Source organism: Mauremys reevesii, linkage group 20, assembly GCF_016161935.1.
Source record: "Mauremys reevesii isolate NIE-2019 linkage group 20, ASM1616193v1, whole genome shotgun sequence".
Lineage (NCBI taxonomy): Eukaryota > Metazoa > Chordata > Testudines > Geoemydidae > Mauremys > Mauremys reevesii.
Window position 1 is genome coordinate 21,891,816 of NC_052642.1, and position 20,069 is coordinate 21,911,884.

The 20,069-nt window shown below is 45.5% G+C and overlaps 1 protein-coding gene across 9 annotated transcripts in view; it reads right to left on the minus strand.

Annotated features, from left to right (window-relative positions):
* Positions 1 to 20,069, minus strand: part of SPECC1 (sperm antigen with calponin homology and coiled-coil domains 1) — a 155,724-nt gene that overhangs the window by 39,226 nt on the left and 96,429 nt on the right. For 7 of the 9 annotated variants that reach the window (XM_039507551.1, XM_039507553.1, XM_039507555.1 and 4 more), the window contains 2 exons: positions 4,780 to 4,925; positions 3,875 to 3,975 (listed from right to left, as the gene is read on the minus strand). In XM_039507551.1, coding sequence (XP_039363485.1) covers positions 3,875 to 3,975; positions 4,780 to 4,925 — 247 coding nt within the window. Of the gene's footprint in view, positions 1 to 3,874; positions 3,976 to 4,779; positions 4,926 to 11,820; positions 12,343 to 16,220; positions 16,304 to 20,069 lie in introns of those variants that run through there. The other 2 variants (XM_039507557.1, XM_039507558.1) reach the window with 2 other exon arrangements.

The window sequence follows — 20,069 nt, forward strand, 5'->3', positions numbered from 1 at the left end:
CCTCCTGCCCTCTTTGCTAGGAAGTTGGCCAGGGATTTAGACCCCAATTCCAGAAAGTGCCAAATCCCATTTTAGTCACTGGGAATTGAGGGTGCTCAGCATCTTTCAGCAATAGGCCTTTAGAACTGCCTGCTTTCAGGGCTGGTTTCTAGGGACACTTAGGCATTTGCTATCCTGCGTCTTAGCTGCCCTTCTGTCTGACTCTGCTGCTGTCTTCATTCATAATAAGAGGAAAACTTTAATAGACTTTAGAATCCGAAGGAATAGTCAAATCCTGAAGTCCTTAGTCTTTTAACAGACGCTGCAGGTGCTCAGCACCTCTCAGCTCTGGCACAGACAGTTTAGTTCTGACCTTTGCTCACAGATCAAAGACACTGTCACACTCTGAAAACTTCACTCTTCTCCTGGAAGTAACCAAGATATGAATTGAGATTCAGGGAATTAAAGGGTTGTTGCAGTTCAGAGTCCAGTGAAACTGAGAAACAAAAGACATCTAAAAGTCAGCTCAATAAAAAGAGGACTCTAACTCACCATATGACCTAACTGTAGTACTGGCTGGGAAAGCATTATCTAAATTGTATCTATCTGATACACATCTCTCCAGCATGTGTAAATAAGTCAGATTCCTCAGTGGAATCATCGGGAGTTCTCAGAGCTCCTCTATGAGTTTAGATTCTCACATCCTTGCTGCTCTTTCTTCTTAGCCCACACAGATACAAAATACAGGTTCAATAACATCTGTAATTCTGCAAAGGTTATCAAACCTCATGCTTTCTGGTGCCAGAAAATCAGTACAGGGGTCAGGAAGAAATTCCCATTTTTCTTCCACATGCACAACATTATATAATTGGCCAGGCACATAATGGGGAGGGGGTTTCACCTTTCTCCGAAGCATCAGGCATAGGTCTCCTGATAGAGGTTGGATATTGAAACAGACGGACCTATTTGATAAGGCAGAGCTTACATTCCTGAGTTTCTAGATACATGAATCTCAAGCTAAGACCAACAGAAAGAGAGAGACAGAGACCAACGGATAGACAGAGAGAGGGAGGGGGATAGGGATAACTTGTATAATTTAGCCCCTTTTCTTTTATTGGGTCATGATTTCCAGTAAACATATCCCTGCTGGGTCAACCTAGAAGACCATCTCATTTTCTTTCTGTTTTTTTATATAATCATCAGCAGGGCCAGATGACAGAAAATAAGCTCCAATTTCCTGAGAAATGACTGCAGGCAGAAAGGAGGGAAAAGGATCTTTGTCACCACAGAAACCGTCTTTTACAACAATTAGTCAAAGCACTCCAGTTTGTAAGACATAGACCTTGATTTCTTTGTGGCTGTGTTTGCAAGAGACCTGCCAGTATTCAAGCCTGGTGCCTGAGCTAATTTAACCTTGCATAGTCTGTGTAGACAACACACACCAAAGTCATGGTCCTTTAGGGCATGGAAAATAATCTACTCTGTATGGGAAGGCAAGAGAGTAGTGTGATGTTATTGACATAAACTGTGACCATATAGATCATTGCTGCAACCACTGTTAGATATTTGCAGCAATTATTGTACAAAGATTGTTGTGTGAGGTGTATATAAAGAGGGTATGATTTGCTGGTTATGATGATGCTATCTGTATGTGTGTATCATTTTTGTAGTTGAGGTTATGAATATTGGCTATGTACTTGTATCTCAATGTGTTTTGATTCTACGTAGCCTCAGTGACGCATTTGGGCAGCTTCTTGAGAAGGGACTATTCTCAGGAAGTGCCCAATCAAGAAACACTTAACTGACAATGAACTTTGGCAGACGCCAATCCACATCTAAGCTTTCCTGGGAATGTTCAAACTAACATGTAAACAATGGCATCGGCCTGTAAAGAACTGAGTCATGAATGCACATGTGACTTGCCTATGTGACTCCAAACTCCATCTTGCTGTGATTTTCCAGAGTCAGAACAAAGGGGTGTCCTTCCACAGGGAGAGAAGATAAAAGACCATGGAAACGCCTCCATTTTGTCTTCAATCCTGCTTCTGACCTCTGGAGGAACCTTGCTACAAACTGAAGCTTTGAACAAAGGACAGAATGAGCCATCCCAGCTGTGGATGTACTCCAGAGACTTGATTTGAACCTGCAGTTTATTCCATCATTGCTACAAGCTTGAACCAAGAACTTGGCCATTACTGTATGTAACTGATTTCATTTAACCAATTTTAGTTCTCATATATATTTCTTTCCTTTTATTAATAAACCTTTAGATTCTAAAGCAGGGGTAGGCAACCTATGGCACATGTGCCAAAGGCGGCTCGCAAGCTGATTTTAAGTGGCACTCACACTGCCTAGGTGCTGGCCACCAGTCCGGGGCCTCTGCATTTTAAATTTAATTTTAAATGAAGCTTCTTAAACATTTTTTAAATCTTATTTACTTTACATACAACAATAGTTTAGTTATATATTATAGACTTATAGAAAGAGAGCTTCTAAAAACGTTAAAATGTATGACTGGCACGCGGAACCTTAAATTAGAGTGACTAAATGAAGACTCGGCACAGCACTTCTGAAAGGTTGCTGACCCCTGTTCTAAAGGATTGGTAACAACATGATTTGTGGGTAGGATCTGATTATATATTGACCTGGGTCTGGGGCTTGGTCCTTTGGGATCTTGAGAACCATTTTTCTTTTACTGGAGTGTTGGTTTTCATAACCATTCGTCCCCATAACAAGTGGCACTGGTGGTGATATTGGGAAACTGGAGTGTCTAAGGGAATTGCTTGTATGACTTATGGTTAGCCAGTGGGGTAAAACCAAAGTCCGCTCTGTCTTGCTGTGCCTTAGAAGTGGAGAAACCCCAGCCTTGGGCTGTAACTGCCCTGCTCTAAGCAACTGGTCTTGAATTGATACTCTCAGAAGTGTCCCGCCAGAGGCAGCATGGTTACAAGTAGGTACACAATACCAGGCCTTATCCGATTCTCAACGGCACAGTCTTTCTCTTCTTGGGCTGGGCAAAGCTGATGGACTTCAATTGGTTGGTAAAAGTGGGGCTAATTGACTTGAGGTGGATAATTATTTTATACTTGTTCTGCATTCACACCTCGGTACAGAGCCCACTAGGGGTCTCTAAATGCTTTACATGCTCCCAGGAGAGCTTTCAGGAATATTTCTGTGCCTAGAACAATGACTGGCCAAACAGGTCCAAAAAGGCAAATGATGCGAGTGGACAGATAGCATATAGTGATAGAGGCTAGTGATAATATGGTATACATGCTACTACCAAAATCAGTGAAATGCCACTGTGTCCACTTTCCCATCATTCCCAGGGGCAGTATTTCTGGTAATGTCACATCACAGCACTGAAAGTTACCAACAGAATGTTAACTGGCTGATGCAGTAACATCAGAAGCACCACATTCCAGAAGAGTTGCATTCTGGGAGAAAAATCAAAACATAGCAACCATCATCAGCCCTGAATAGCCACAGGCTGATTTGGTATCTTGGGGCATACTTCCTCAGGAACATTTACCATCTTTCTTCTCACTACTCTTCCCTAACACACATGCTAAATACCTGGTTGAGTTTGACGTTCATCTTAACTCACTCTAAATGATCAAAACCTACTTTCCTGGTCAATGCTGATTAAAGTTCTGAAGTGGATTCCAAAGAGTTCACACCCACCCTGGGGGGCCTTCAGCCAGGAGATAAAACAGGAGCTCACTTTGATCCCTGTACCCTGTTAGAACTCCAGCATTTGATCTTCCACAGAAAATAAAACACATGCATTTCCCCTTTCCCTGACTACATGGTGATGTGCTGAAGCCATGTCATGAAATAGGAAACCCTGCAACTACCCAGCCCAATCCTAAATAGAGGAAAGATCTTCTGGTACCTGCATGGGGGAAACAGCGGCTGCTGGGGCTGTCCTCACTGGAATTCCACTCAGAGGGCTCCTGGGGACCTTGTGAACTGTGATACTCTGCCCAGTGCTCCCTGCAAGAAGGGAAGGAAACATTTATATTTCAGACCAGTCTGAAAGAAGATGTCATGATGTTCTTTTCCCCCTCCTCTCCCACCACTCATGTCTGAACAAGGACCTGATGGCATTCAGTCCATTTCTATGTACTTTAGCATCAGTTGGAGAAAACCTTAGAAGAGGTGATTGGGGGAAGGGAGCATGATAGAGGTCTACAAAATCATGAATGGTGTGGAAAGAATGAATAGGGAAGTGTTATTTATCGTTTCACACAACACGAGAACAAGTCACCCAATTAAATTAATATGCAACTGGTTTAAAACAAATGTAAGAAAGTACTACTTCACACAATGCACAGTCAACCAGGGGATGTTGTGAAGGCCAAAACTGTAACTGGGTTCAAAAAAGAATTAGATAAGTTCATGGATGATGGTCCATCAATGGCTATTAGATAAGATGGTGAAGGACGCTACCACACGTGCCAGGTGTCCTTAAAACTCCAACTGCCAGAAACTGGGACTGGACAACAGGGGGTGAATCAACTCAAAATTATCCTGTTCTGTTCATTCCCTCTGAAGCAGCTGGCACTGGTCACTGTCGGAAGACAGGATACTGAGCTAGATGGACCACTGGTCTGACCCAGTCTGGCAGTTCTTATGTTCTGTAGCACTGCTAAAACCAATATCCACTGGGATGAAAGATAGAGGCAGCAGATGTCAGAAGAATTAGCTGTTTGCCAGCTGAAGCTTAACTATTTGAAATTTTAATGGACAAAAAAAAAAACCAACCCTATCCTATCCCAGAGTGAAGGGCTGGAGTACCTGAGCATCCCAAGTCAAATGACTTGATGAGTGACTTGACAGTAGCTGCAGACTCTGAGGGAGTCGGTGATGCCCTGCTGACACAGACTCCTTGCCAGCGGTTGGTGGTATCTGCTTCTACAGAATTCACCTCCTCAGTTGTCAGCCTGAAAAGTAGAAACCAGAACAAAGTCAGAGGCAACAGGAAGCACAAGAAAATATTCACTCTACAGAAAAGAACTTCCTAAGGCACAAGTACCTTCTCCTGTAAGGCCTCCATCATGTACTCCCCCATTATAATAATGCTTAGGTTCTTTTCTTCTTCAAAGCACCCAGCGATAAGCCTCACAACCCCCCTGGGAGGTCAAGAAATATCATCCCCATTCACAGGTAAGGAATCCAAGGTACAGAGAAGTTAAGTGACTTGCCCTGGGTCATAGTGAGTCGGTGACAAAGTTGGAATTTCCTGGCATTCATTCCTGTGTTGAAAGTTCTATACACATGACTACCTTTCTCGAGTCCTCATATTCTCATCTATAGATGCTAATTTTGGATCCTGCCCATATGGAAAGAATATCAGGCTGTTGTGGCCTACCAACTGCCTAGCAACCTCCAAGTCTGGTGGGCTTCAGAGGCCTTAAAGGCCCAGGACTAGCCCCCTCCCCCCCTTCTGAAAAACCTCCAACAAATATGTCCTTTTCTCTCTTGTACACCCCCATGATCCTAACGTACATCCAAATATACCATCTCCCGAAACGTTGCCGATTAACTAGTCCTCTTTCAAGCTAGCAACATAATGGAGTGGATGATATGGAACTCGATTAATAAAGAATTACAGGAGGGTAATATAATTAATGGCAATCAACATGCATTTATGGGAAATAGATATAACATAAGAACATAAGAAAGGCCGTACCGGGTCAGACCAAAGGTCCATCTAGCCCAGTATCTGTCTACCGACAGTGGCCAATGCCAGGTGCCCCTGAGGGAGTGAACCTAACAGGCAATGATCAAGTGATCTCTCGCCTGCCATCCATCTCCATCCTCTGACGAACAGAGGCTAGGGACACCATTCTTACCCATCCTGGCTAATAGCCATTTATGGACTTAGCCACCATGAATTTATCCAGTCCCCTTTTAAACATTGTTATAGTCCTAGCCTTCACAACCTCCTCAGGTAAGGAGTTCCACAAGTTGACTGTGCGCTGCGTGAAGAAGAACTTCCTTTTATTTGTTTTAAACCTGCTGCCTCATATCTTTTTTATGAGATTATAAGTTTGGCTCATAAAGGTAATAGTGTTGATGTAATAATACACGTACTTCTGTAAGGCATGTGACTTGGTATCACACAATATTTTAATTAAGAAACCTGAATGATACAAAATCACCATTACATGTATTAAAACCTGGCTGATACGTCTCAAAAATTTAATTGTAAATTGGGAATCATCCTCAAGCAGGTATGTTTCTATACTATTCGACGCTTTTATGAATGACCTCACAGAAAACAAAATCATTACTGACAAAGCTTGCAGATGACACAAAGACAGAGAGAATGGTCAATAATGAAGAGGACAGGTCAGAAATATAGAGCAATCTGGATCATTTGGTAAGCTGGTACTTACAGGATAGGGGACTCTATCCTAGGAAGCACTGACTCTGAAAAAGACTTGGCGATAATGGTCGATAATAAGCTGAACATGAGCTACCAGTGCAATGCTGTGGCTAAAAGGGCAAATGTGATCCGTGGAAATATAAACAAGGGAATATTAAGTAGGAGTGAAGAGGTTATTTTACCTCTGTGTTTGGCACTGGTGTGACAGCTACTGGAAAATTGTGTTCCATTCTAGTGTCCACAATTCAAAAGGATGTTGATAAATTGGAGAGGGTTCAGAGAAGAGCCAAGAGAATGATTAAAGTGCCTTATAGTGAGACACTCAAGGAACTCAATCTACTTAGCTTATCAAAGAGAAGGTTACAGGTTGATTTGTTCATCAACATGGGGAACAGAAATATGATAATAGAAGGCTCTTCAGTCTAGCAGAGAAAGGTATAATAAGATCCAATGGTTGGAAGTTAGTTAAAGCTAGACAGACTAGAAATGTACAATTTTTCCTTTTTTTTTTTTTTAAACAGTGGGGGTAACTGACTTGAAACAGAAATTAATCCAAGGAAGTCCTATGGTTTGTGTTATGCAGGAAGCCAAACTAGATGATCAAAATAGCCTATTCTGGTTTTATAATCTATTCATCTAACTGGGGGTTGCCCAGGCGCTGACTATACATTCTTGGCAGCCTCACCCCCCAGGCCAGCTTTGACCTCAGCCAACTAATTTATACTTCAGCAAAGCTGGCTGAGGCTAGTTATTTACAGAGTCTATTACATTGTTTTCATGATTTACCAGCTGTTGAAGCTAAGCAGACTGATCTGCAGGTCCCAGGGCATCACTGCTTCCCCCATGAAGAAGTGGGCTGGGAATAGAGAGCTATGCAAACAAGAAAAGAGCTATGAATTCAGCACAAGAATGGAGCCAGAACTCCCTGGAGAAAGTGCCTACAGGGCTGCACAGTTCCTGCTGGGCTAAAAATAGGGGTCAATCTTTTTATTTTATTTTCCTTTTTGAATAGTTGTTTCTACAAAATGGAAGGGGCTTAGGGGGGTGTCAATGAATGACAGCAAAAATAGTGATTAATGCTTCTATTTCTGGCCATGCTCAAGGAGGTGCTGTCTGAAAGCAGACACTGGCTACTTCTTTGCTAATTCATTCAGACTCCCTGTGAGCCAGGAGGAGCCTGCGGAGGCAGATGGCTTGAGAAAAGCCATTTCATTCCATTCTCCGGCTAATCCAAGGAGGAGGAAAGGAAAAGCTGGATGAGATTCACTGAGCTCTGAGGGATCCAGTGTTTTGATGATTAGCCCTAAATCCTCTCCCACCCCCAGACCCCTCCCAGCTTCATTAAACACAAACAACAAGTCAACAGGCAGCAGCATCTGGACTTCATTTGTAAGAAAACACAAAGGATAAAAGGAGTCCTGCAGCTAATGAAACATGGGGGAAAGCGTGGACTTCCGCCACAGGATGTCCAGTAGGAATGGGTCAACCAATCATTTCAATGCATTTCTCTGTCAGGAAGTAAAAAACGAGCCCATTATGCAGTGTCTGCATGATCTCCAAGGCAGAAAGAGAATGTGAGGTTTGCGGCTTAATGTTCGAGTTAGGAAAGCCAGTATGTACACACAGCTCTGGCAAGTTAATAAAGCTGGAGGGTAAAGCCAAGCCAAGGGTATGGCTCAGGGAGCCAAAGCCCCATCTGAGCTATGGGAGCTGCTGTCGATTCTACCCAGGGGAAAAAGTAAACATATGAAGTGATAAACACATGTTAAGGGGTGAGGGCCATCATCAGGAGAGCCCTATTGGCTTGCCTAAGCCTTATCTCACGGATCAGGATGCAAGTCAGAGCAGGGCTAAAGTCCTCATCCCCTGAGTTGAGCGAGTGAATCTTCTAGCTGCATAAACATTTCCAGAATGAGATTAAATATGAAATACATTATCCCATGGCTCATATCCCAGGAAGTCTGCTGAGACATCACACCTCAATACACTATCATTTCAGCTGGAGAGATATCTAAGCTGCCACCTGGCCTGATTTTGCTCGAACACTTTGTGATCTTAGCCTCTAAATATGCCCTGAAATAAGTTTCTGGGACAAGTAAATCTCACCATGCCGCGATGGTGAGGTCTCCCCAGCTGGAAATCTCACCATGGTGCTTGGGACTGGCTTTCTCTAACTCACGTCACACAGGCCATCCTGGTTTGACTTGCTCACTGCTTTTCAGTTTTGAAAACAAAATTAAGAAAATGGGGGTTGGGGAGAAGAGAAAGAGATGGGCTCCTATAATCTCTTATTCAGCATGGAGAGGTCAGCTCCTCCTTCTGATTGGCTCATGATGTCAGCCTCAATCACTAGTTACATTTTCAAAAAAGCAGCTTTGTGCTTTCTCCCACACTCCCCTCCTGCATGGAGAGAGCTCTGTATAGACACCCACAAAGACACTTCATTGCCCTTCTTCAGATCCCTCTTCAAAACTCCCCTTTCCAGCGATGTCTACAATGATTAGGCTGTTGGTATGCAGAGACCATTGCCTATCATGCTGACCAATACTGTCTCATTGTTTCCTTGTACCCCCCTCCCCATCTGCCTGTATCCATCTTGTCTTACACTTCGACTGTAGCACCTTTGGGGCAGGGATTGTCTTTTTGTTCAGTGTCTGTGCAGGGCTGAGCACAATGGGGTCTTGATCCTTGTCGGGGGCTGCTCGGCGATGTAGTAATATAAATAATAATACTCCAAACCCCTGTTGACAAACAGAAATCACAGACTTTTCAAGCCTTTAAGGAGGCAGAAGTGCAACTCACAAGAGCAAACAAATTCAGAAAGATGGCATGAGAACATGACCCAGCATGAGTAATGCCAAGCCATAGCTTAAGAGCCAAACTCCTCCTCCCAGTGAACAAAATTCATTTACAAAAGACTTGTTGGATAGTCCGAGCCATATTAACTAAGCCCTTGCACAGAGAGGAGGGAATGTGAACAAAATGCAACCTACCGCTATTGCTTTGCTTGAAAACCTGGGATGAAATGTTATACAGTTACCACCACTGGAGTGCGGCAGCTCCAGAAGGAAGCCAGAACTCTTTAGCTGTGGGGGAGTTAGAATGTGAGTGATTTTACATCACTTCACCCAGGAGGGTGAGATACTTGAAGCATTAGAGGAAAGCTCACTGGCAACCAGGGCCGGCTCTAGCTTTTTTGCAGCCCCAAACGGCAAAGAGGAAAAAAAAAAAAGCCACGATCGGCGGCACTTCGGTGGCTGCTCTCCTGCGCCGCTTCATTCTTCGGTGGCAATTTGGAAGCCCGAGAGGGACTGAGGGGCCCGCCACCGAATTGCCGCCGAAGACCTGGATGTGCTGCCCTCTTCCATGGGCCGCCTCAAGCACCAGCTTGCTGCGCTGGTGCCTGGAGCTGGCCAGGCTGGCAACAGCTGGTCACCATGTTTGTTCTTCAGGTCTGGATTACATGAATAATAGCGAATCAGAAAGGTGCCAACCTTGCTGTGGCTAGCGTGTCGACTGTGGGATCAGGCAGGCTAGATGTGTTTTGGGAAAGCAGCAGCAATAATGTGGGACTGTGTTGTTTGTACATTTCTGAACTCCGAGGTTCCTTCTTTCTAAAGCAGACTGAGCAGCTCTGCTGGGGGTAACTATTCTGCTGCCTGAGAGATCTCAGGGTTTCCTTTGCTGCAGTTCCTGGCATTGTGGTTACAAAGTGACTTGTGACTCTTCCTCAGTTGCAAGGGAGACAAAGAAGAAGCGCACACAGCTGCTGATACGCAGAACTGAAAAGAAGCAGGAGCAGGCAGCAGACACGTCTGGACAATTACACATTTATTTTGCACTTCCATGTATTTTTTTAAACATATAAAAAAAACATTGAACAATTGCCAGCACAGATAATAAAGAGGCAACACAAGCGCGCGTACACGTATGTAACATGGCACAGTGGCATGGGCCATGCCACAATCACGAGAGCTCTTAGCATTCATAGAACCTGCTGCCCAGAGGCCATGGCCCTGCTAGGTCTTCTCAACCAAGGAAGGAGTGGAGACCATAGAGCCAAAATGTGAACCTCTAGTCCCACAAGTGAGTGATCTCTGATTGTCTTCTCAGTGTCTCCTTGGTATCCAGGAAAGCTTTCCCAGTGTCTTCAGCTGTCAGGAAGGATGCAAGCAAATTTTCCTGACCATATACTTCACCTGAGTTTAAGAGAATGGGAATGACTTTCCTTTAGGGGAACATCCGTTGCTTTTCCTTCTGATCTCTCTGCTTGCAGTCCAGGACAAGCAGCTAATTTTTATCCCATGGATGTGGCTGCACCTGATCTGGCAGAATAGAAATCTACAGGAGGATATGCTGCAGCCAGCTTCTTTCAAACGTCTATGACACATGAGTCAGTTGCTGCCACCTGGTGGTGAGGCCATTGTCAATGCTGCACCAAAAACCTAAAACACCCAGGCAGTTTATACTGAATAAACAGCAATCTAATCTTCATATGTAATCTACACTTGGCTCTCACACCCACATGCAAAACCCAGAATCATTAGAAAATATATATGCATATAAAGTTATATACAGTACATAATGTGTGTGCATAACATGTTACATCTCAGGGCATGCCTTCACTGGCAATGTTAGAGCACTGCCATGGCATAGTGCTGGGAGAGAGCTCTCTCAGCACACTAAAAAACCCACCTCCACGAGGGGAATAGCGTCCAGTGCTGGTGCACTGTCTACACTGGCACTTTACAACTCTGAAACTTGCTGCGCTCACGGGGGTGTTTTTTCACACCCCTGAGCGAGAAAGTTGCAGCACTGTAAAGTGCCAGTGTAGACAAGCCCTTACACACCCACACACAAAATGATAAAAACACTGTATCACCCATGGGCAAACACTTTTCACAAAGTAATCACTCCATACCTGACCTCTAAGTTCTAATCCTTAAAGGAAACCTGAACACCACCTTCAAAAGATGAGCCTAGGAGCTTAAATTCATATCTTTTCCAGACACTAAAACATGGACTGAATAAAGACACTGGATGTATGGCTTAGTACAACCCACCTATTCTCCTTTTCTGTTCTTTGACAGCAGAGGTGCTAACTGGCCACTTCACTTTGAATGGTCCCTTAAAACATGTGTTAACAACTTACCCTAAACAATCTGTTCCACCTCCTGTTTAACTGCAGCACTCTGAGGTCAGGTCTACACTCAAAAGTTACGTCAATCCAGCTATGGTCACTCGGGTGTGAAAAATCCACCCCCCTGAGTGAGATAGGTAAGGTGACCTATCCACTGGTGTAGACAACCTAGCTACTGCCTTTCCAGGAAGTGGATTACCTACACTGACAGGAGAACCCCTCCTGCCATTGTAGCATTTCAGGTGTAGACAAGCCCCAAGTACCTTTCCCAGATCTAAAGAAAAACTGTGGGTAGCTTGAAAGCTTGTCTCTCCCATCAACAGAAGTTGGTCTAAGAACAGCTATTACCTCACCCACCCTGTCTCTCTACACCCACACAACTCTTTTTTACAAAACTTTTCAATGTATGATTGCAAAAGCAGCCATCCCCCACTACAGTCAATGGCTAGGTTCAGTCCCCAAATCCCTGTGATCAATCCCAAGGGTTTTGGTTTCTAAGATTTCTTTTCAATTGGTTTAAATGGATTCAAAACTGTTTCCACCTCAAAGATGCTTCAGAAGAGAGCAGCCTGTTGAAACCAAAGGACCAAGCTCCTTTGGGTCAAGCTACTGCTCCTGGGGAAAGGTGTATCTGAACTGCATTCACACTTCGTAGTGCTCTGTACTTTTTGAGGGCGGTAAAAATCTGGCTCTTCGGATTGAGGTGCTTTTTCCAATTGAAACTTCCCTTTTTAGGCTGAAGGCATTGTCTGAGGTGTCCTTGTCATGGCAAGATCAGGCCTGGCTTTGCATCCCTCCAGGACTGTGCTAGCTGGCAGAGATTGGGCACCTGTGGAGACAGAGACAAACATGGGGGAGGAGTTATATAAAACAATACAACAGTTCAAAAGTGCAGTTGTTCGTGTTTTACCCAAAGCAGCCCACTGCCACTAAACAAAGGAGCAGCCAGAACACTGATTATGCTTTTGGGACCAAACTTACATCTACCTCCTTAGCAGAGACTGAGTTGCCATATGGCATTCCAGAGGCTGCCCCTCCAGCAGGGATACTCTATGGCATTTCCCCTCAGGCAGTCTCCTTCAATGCACAGATGCTGGCATAGACAGGAAAATAAAATGCAGTGACCAGATTTCCCAGGAAAGATCTCCTTTGGGGCAGGACAGGATAAATGGTGCAGAAAACTGAGGAGGTAATGTCTGCTATGCACTGACACGCATACACCCACTGCTCACTTGGGATACTGATAAGAGCATCAAGCAAAGAAAAGTTAGGGCTTGTCTACACTGGCAAGTTTCTGCGCAGTAAAGCAGCTTTTTGCGCTCAAACTGCAGCCGTGTACACACTGCCAAGCCACTTTGTGTGCAGAAACTTCTCAGTTGCAGCACTTCTTTAAAAAGCCCACCTTGACAAGAGTCAAACGGGTATTTGTGCAGAGGCTCCAGCGCTCTACTGCCAGTGTAGACACTTGATTGCTTTCTGCACTGTAACTGGCCTCCAGAGCAGTCCCATGATGCCTCTAGTGACTGCTCTGCTCATTGTTTTGAGAGACATGCGCCCCTCCCCTTTCAATGCACCGTTTCTGACAGCCCTTGCGTGCTGTGCTGACCTGCTCTGGGACACAAAGCAAACCATTAACGTGGAATGCTCTTGCTGTTGAACACAGGGGCAGGTGTCTGTGTATGTGAGAGAGAGACAGAGAGACTGCTGTGCAGAGAGCCCAGGGAGGGAGGCAGGGGCTGATGTTGGGGTTTCCCCCTCCCCCAGGACTGGTTGCTTCCTGCCACTGTCTGAACTTGCAAGACAGCATGCTGACACACTGTCCCCAAAAATACACCGTCTCTCTCCCCCCCCTCCACAAACACACGCACACACACACACCCACACACCCTCCCTGTCATACACTCTTCCCTCCCCCCCCCCCTTCAGTTGAAAAGCAGCTGGCAATGTAGTAGGATGCCCATGGAACAATGGGATTGGGAAATGCATCATGTGAAACTATGCCAGCCCCTTGAGACATTGCAAACAGGGGCGGCTCTAGGAATTTTGCCGCCCCAAGCATGGCAGGCAGGCTGCCTTACGCGGCATGCCTGCGGAGGGTCCGCCGAAGCCGCAGGACCAGCGGGCCCTCCGCAGGCAGGGGCGGCTCTACGAATTTGGCTGCCCCAAGCAGGGCGGCATGCCGCAGGGGGCGTGCTGCCAGTCCCGCAGCTCCGGGGGACCTGTTGCAGACGCGCCTGCGGAGGGTGTGCTGGGACGGTGGCAGGCGGCTCCGGCAGACCTTCCGCAGTCATGCTGTGGGAGGTGCACCCGAGCCGCGGGACCAGCGCACCCTCCACAGTCATGCCTGCGGGAGGTCCGCTGGTCCGCGGCTCCGATGGACCTCCCGCAGGCATGACTGCGGAAGGTCCGCCGGAGCCGCCTGCCGCCCTGCCGGCAAAATGCCGCCCCAAGCGCGCGCTTGGCGCGCTGGGGTCTGGAGCCGGCCCTGATTGCAAACCCTTCCCAAAGCACCCTATGGCCAGTTGCACAGTGGGATAGCTACCACAATGCACGGCTGTCTTTGCCATGGCCAGAGCTGCTAATGTGGATGCGCTCCAGCGTCACAAGGAACACAGCGTGGACACACAACAGCATTTTAATAAAAGTGATATAACTTGTGGCATAGAAACCTGCCAGTGTAGACATACCCTTAGAAGAGACACAGTGAGTCAACTGAATTAACTTCTACTTATATCCCCTGGGATGCATACCCATTAGGGAGAAGGGTCAGTTTGGCTCACAGCTCTTGCTTTGTACTGATCAGTGCTTTAGCTGTGAAATTCTGGAAATGAGTGGGAAGTCACAAGAAGTTCTTGAATCTGCTTAATCTTGGAGTCATATAAAGATAAATACAGCAGAGCGACATGATTAGCTAATGAAACTGCAAAAAATACATCCCCTGGCTGAAGGAATGAAACATTTAAAGCCAGGGAACATATTTTAAAGAGTGTGTATGTGAGAATTTCCCCGGCTTTCCCCTTTACTAATCAATTTGCGCTGTTGTGTCAAGTTGTGTATGGGAACTTGCCCAGGCACTGCAGTGTCTCTGTTCCAGTCAGGGCTTCTGTTTCTGGGCAGGTCTACACTTAAAACGCTGCAGCTGCACCACTTTAGCGCTTCAGCGAAGCTGCTACTACGCAGACAGGAGAGCTTCTCCTGCCGGTGCAGATAATCCACCTCCTTGGGACGCGGTAGCTATGTCGACGGGAGAAGCCCTCCCATTGACATAACCCCCAGTGGAGACACTGGTTCTCCACTTGCGAGGTACTCCCTTCTCTTCATGTGTCATTATATAATGCCTGCATCTGTAACTTTCACTCCATGCACCTGAAGAAGTGAAGTTTTTTACCCACGAAAGCTTATACCCAAATAAATCTGTTAGTCTTTAAGGTGCCACCAGACTCCTTGTTGTTTTTGCGGATACAGACTAACACGGCTACCCCCCCGATACTTGAACCAGTGGAGACAGCGCTATGTTGGCATAGCTGCGTCGCTCAGGGGTGTGGATTTTTCACACTCCCTAAGCGACGCAGTTATACTAATGTCAGTTTATAGAGTGGACCTGGCCTCAGGTTTCTTACACCAAAAAGACTGGGATATAATCTCATTTTGGCCCCAAAACCCTTGGAGAGCAGCTGAGTTAACAGCTCAACCTGGCCCCATCCAAAATTCCCCCTTCTCTCAGTTTAAGTGAGAGCAGAGTGATCTGAGCAAACCTCTGTAAGACAGAACAGCTGCAAAACACAGGCACAAAGGAGCAACACATCAGCACATACACACTGACATTAGGTTTAATACACAGATTACAAGCTTAATTCCAGGAGATCGTGCATTTAACACTGCCACGCTGTGGCACTTGAGACATGGCTACAGGAGGAAGGGTAGAAGCAAATTAGTGGGAGAGATCAGGATCCTCATTTTCACCTTCCTTTCAGTCACTTGGTTAGATCTCTTTTGTTCTAGAAAGCGGCTCTTTTAATTGTGGGAATAACTGTTCCGTCTTCAGCACAGCCCTCTTGGACCAAAGGTTTCTCTCATGGGATTGGTTTGAGGCATACGGTATTATCCTCCCATTGTGCACGCAGCAGGACATGTGGGCTGGCAGGGTAACTTCACCAACGTGAAGAGGAGAATGATGTCTCACCCCTGCACTGCTGCTAGCCACAACATTAACAGACCAGGCCTGGAATGTCAGTGTGTATGGAGGTCAATCGGGCCACACCAAACTAAGGTACTTCCTACAGCCACTTGCTTCCTTTGTGAGTGTTATAGATTCAATCTAGCAGGTCTTTTCCACCGCTGACATTCCTGATTATAAAGCAGCTAACAGAAGTTAGACCTTCACTAACTGACATTCTGAGTGGAGGAGAGGGAGTTGTGCAACAGTGTATTGTAAAACTTGTGGTTTTTATGCCTAAGAAAGACTATTAATCTGTATGTAGAATGTCAGAAAAGGCTCCAATCCAAACCTATGACTTGTATGTTTCAGTTTGTATTTTCTTAGGACAAGTACTAAGATTTATTTCAGGCCAGGGTATTAAGTGAACTTCTCCCTTCCACACCCCATTTCTTTGCCTTAGTATTGTCCAGCCCCTCCCGCCCCCAACATTCTTAATCACAGAATTAGACAGTTACTCTGTGTTAAAGATGCCCTTGAGAGGCTCTTACCTTCATTCAGATGGACTCTGATGACCCCATCAGGGCATTTTCTGCAAGTTCTTTGGCTGTTCCTGAACCAAAAATGACTTTGTCTGATTAGAAAAACGTAAAGGTGAAACCAAACTTAGCTGGAGTCAGGAACTCAGGCAGCCACAGGCAAATACTAAAATGACCAGGATCTCTTAGGAGGTAAATTGGCTTCAGTTTGGTTTACGATGTGGGTTCCAACGAGCCCCCAGAGACGGCTGAGCTATTGTCAAAAAACCTTTGAGCAGCAAACTCTTTGGAAAGCGCATTTCTCCAATGGAGCTTAAAATCAGACAGGAAACTTTACGGGGGATCGTCTGACATTCTGCTTAATGCACAGCTGCTCAGTATTAGCAAATGTGAGGGATATTTTATAGATCTCGTTTACGTGTCACATGCGCCAGACTGGTCCTGCTAGTGCCTAGCATGTGTTACAAGTCACTGCATGAAATAGAATTCAGTGTTGGTTTTGGCCAGTGGTCCTTGGGGACTTTGACTGGAGCAATATTGAGTTCACCACAGGAATTTCAGGTAAAAGGGGATGTGTTGCTGGGCATGAACAGTGGCCCAAGGAACGTGAGGGTAATTTGGATGTAACGCCAGTTTGCAGCAGCAGCCCCACAGACTTCAGGGACTTTGTTTAATGAAGAGTCAGCACAAGTTTTAAAATTTCACTGCCAGCTGTTTTAGGGTCCAATTTAGAATGGCTTCTCTGGCTCCTGCATGCCATTCTGTGTTGCAGTTCTGGCTAAAATGACCTATGCTGGGACATAGATTTGAATGGGGATCACTCAATTACACCAAGAGGGTAACAGATGCAGAAACTTTCACTAGTGAGGATATGACTCTCAGCTCGGCACCTGCCCTTTGAAGAGAATTTATGTTGTCCACTGCAGAATGTATTTCAGGTTCCATGTCCAAAGTAGTACAACAAGGAAGCTAGACAGACAGACAGGCGAACAGAGACAACCATATATATATATATATATAAAGCATAGCACAGAATTGACTTCTTAATTAAAAGCATGTAATTGGGGAATTGGCTTAGACTCAAATTTCTTTTCCTGCCTTGGCTGGAAGCTCCTATCATGCCCACAGCAGGCATGGTAGCCTGTCTCACTCTCCTCCTGGAAATGTCTGCATGTATGAATTACAGGAAACTGGTTTTAACAGGAGCAGACTTGACTGAGGCTCTGATACACCTCACCCTGAGAGCTATAACAATGCAGCCACATTCCAAATCCTTGGGAGATAACAGCCTACTTCTGAAACCAACAAGCCTTCTCCTACTGTACCTTTACATTCAAAGTTACTTCTTTCTTTAGATGGGAACTGAAAGACTCTGTACCTCCAATGACCTCCCTTGACTCTCATGGTTACAACAGGACTAAGGTCTTAAGTTGGCCAGGGAGGAAAGCAGGTGGAATTTTTCAAATAGTTTATTCATCAAGAAATGCAGTTTCAGTTGATCCAAAACTATTCGCAAATACAACAAGAATTCACCAAATAGTTTTGGTAAAAATGTTCATTTTGGGGCCTTAGACACCATTCCAAAACCAGCCAGAGGAAGAGGAAATGGTGGGGAACTGCCCACCTTATAAGCTTTAGCCCAGCGGTTAGGGCACTCAGCTGGGATATGGAGGACCCAGGTTCAATTTCTCACTCTGCCTGATGTGGAGCAGGGCTCTGAACTTGGGTCTCCTGCATTGCAGGAGAGAGGGCCCAAACCACTGGTCTCCTCGGTCTCTCTTGTTGAAACTGTTTCACTGTGTATAAATGATCCAATAGTTATCGGAGCAGGAACTTGAGCTTGAATCTCTCATCTTCCAGGTGAGTGCCATAACCACCAGGTAGAGAGAGATTCTCACTCTGTCTCGCTAGCCCAATGACTATTGAAGTACAACAGACTCAGCATGAGACGGCGTATAGCAGCATGGCTCCGGCGCCAGAGCTCTGCGGGCATAACCCCATAGTGGACTCAGCCCATGCTGATGGAAGGGGTTTTTCCACTGGCATAGGCCCACCTCCCTGAGTGAGCTCTGCAGAAGCATTGACACCTAGCTGTATCTTCCCTGGGGGCCAGAATTGGCATAACTACATCAATCAGGGGGGTGGAGTTTTTCACACCTCTCAGGGATTTAGCTATGTCAGCCTAAATATTAAGTGTAGATTAGGCCTGAGAGACACCTGCCCCAGAATATCCCACAGTCCAGTGGTTAGGACACTCCCTTGCAATGGGGGAGATATAAATTCCAAAGCCTGCTCCATATCAGGCAGAGGGAAGAACTGAACCCTGGCCCCGGCAGGCAAAGGGAGTGCCCTTACCATTGAGCTAAAGGCAATAAGGAACACAGCACCACCTTCACCCTCTCTTCCTCCTATATTCTGTGAATCTAGCATTTCTCCTCCTTTGTTTTTATTTTTAAAGCGTGCCTGGAAATGGAACATTTCATTTGCTAATAATTTTGGTTGAGATCGACTTTTCAATTTTCTGTTTTGGTGAAAGTGAAACTGGGGTTTTTTGGTTTTATGTTTTGTTTCATTGTTTGGAACTTCCAGAGAACTGAAACATCAGTTGTTCACTCAGCTTTAACTGGGAGCTGTGTTCCTCATCCTGCTCTCAGCATCTGTAATGCCATCAGCACTAGCAATGGAAACACAGAGCGCAGAATGAGAGTCTTGACTGATAATTTGATTGTCGCCCTTTTGTTTTAAAAATGTATTCGCTGGTAGCTTTTCATTCCACACATATCAGGGACCCGATTACTGAAACTTGGATCTTAAAACACATTCTTTTAAAAAACATTTCTGCCTATTTAAGGCAGGAATTGTGTTTCCCCCTCCCCCACAAAGCCTTCCCTGATCCCTCGCCACTCCCACCCCATCCCCTCTGTGCAATGGCTACTCTGGAAGCTATTGCATGGTAAATATTGAGACAATATGAGCAGTACAAGCTTCACTGCATTACCCATGAAAGAACTGGCAGAACTCATTGTATTACAATGGCTGCCACATTCAGTTTCCATGGCCTTACTGGGGGAGAGAGATTCAGGGGGGTGTAGGGAAGGAGGGCAAACTTGGCACGTTTTTAGTAAGTGACTTCCTTCCCTAGCTCCCTTAGCTGTGCAGCTCTCTTTTCATTGGCTCTGTACAGATATAACCTCTGCAGCTCTGAATCTGCCTGGGCCAGTGCATTAGCAGCATGTGGTACTGCCCTCTTTATAAATCTCAGCCCTCTTTCCTACACCCCTTCATTTCCAACGTTCCTTCAGTTCCGTTCTGTAATTGTACTACTGAGCATTATAAAACTTTTTGGAATGAAAGATGCTTCACAAAATACCTTGCACTGCATGAAAACCCTGATACAAGGCCCTGAGCTGCTTCCAACTCCTACTGCATAACTCACACCTGGCCCTTACATGCAAAGCGGTTGCCTCCTCGAGAGTGAGCACAGCGTATACTGCTCACAGAACCCGTGGCATATCTCTCAATTATTTTAAAGTGCATGTGATAATCCAAGGGTTAGGGGGGAAGGACTAACTTGAATCTAGCAACACTGAAGCCCATGAGACTATCCCAACTGTACCCTAAATGTTCTCACAACATAAAATTACTTCTGGGTGAAATGTTAACTTTCACAGAGGGATCAGACTCAGATCATTCCACTAAGCTCAAAACTGGGGAGCAGGAGAGAGGATCCCCATCAAGGGCTTGCTCCCAGGGTGAGGATTTCCCAATATTCTCATCAACCATTCAGTCAGCATGTACTAGACTTGCGGAACACAAAGGTCCAGCAAGTCCCTATTTTTGCCTACAACACTGCAACCCAGG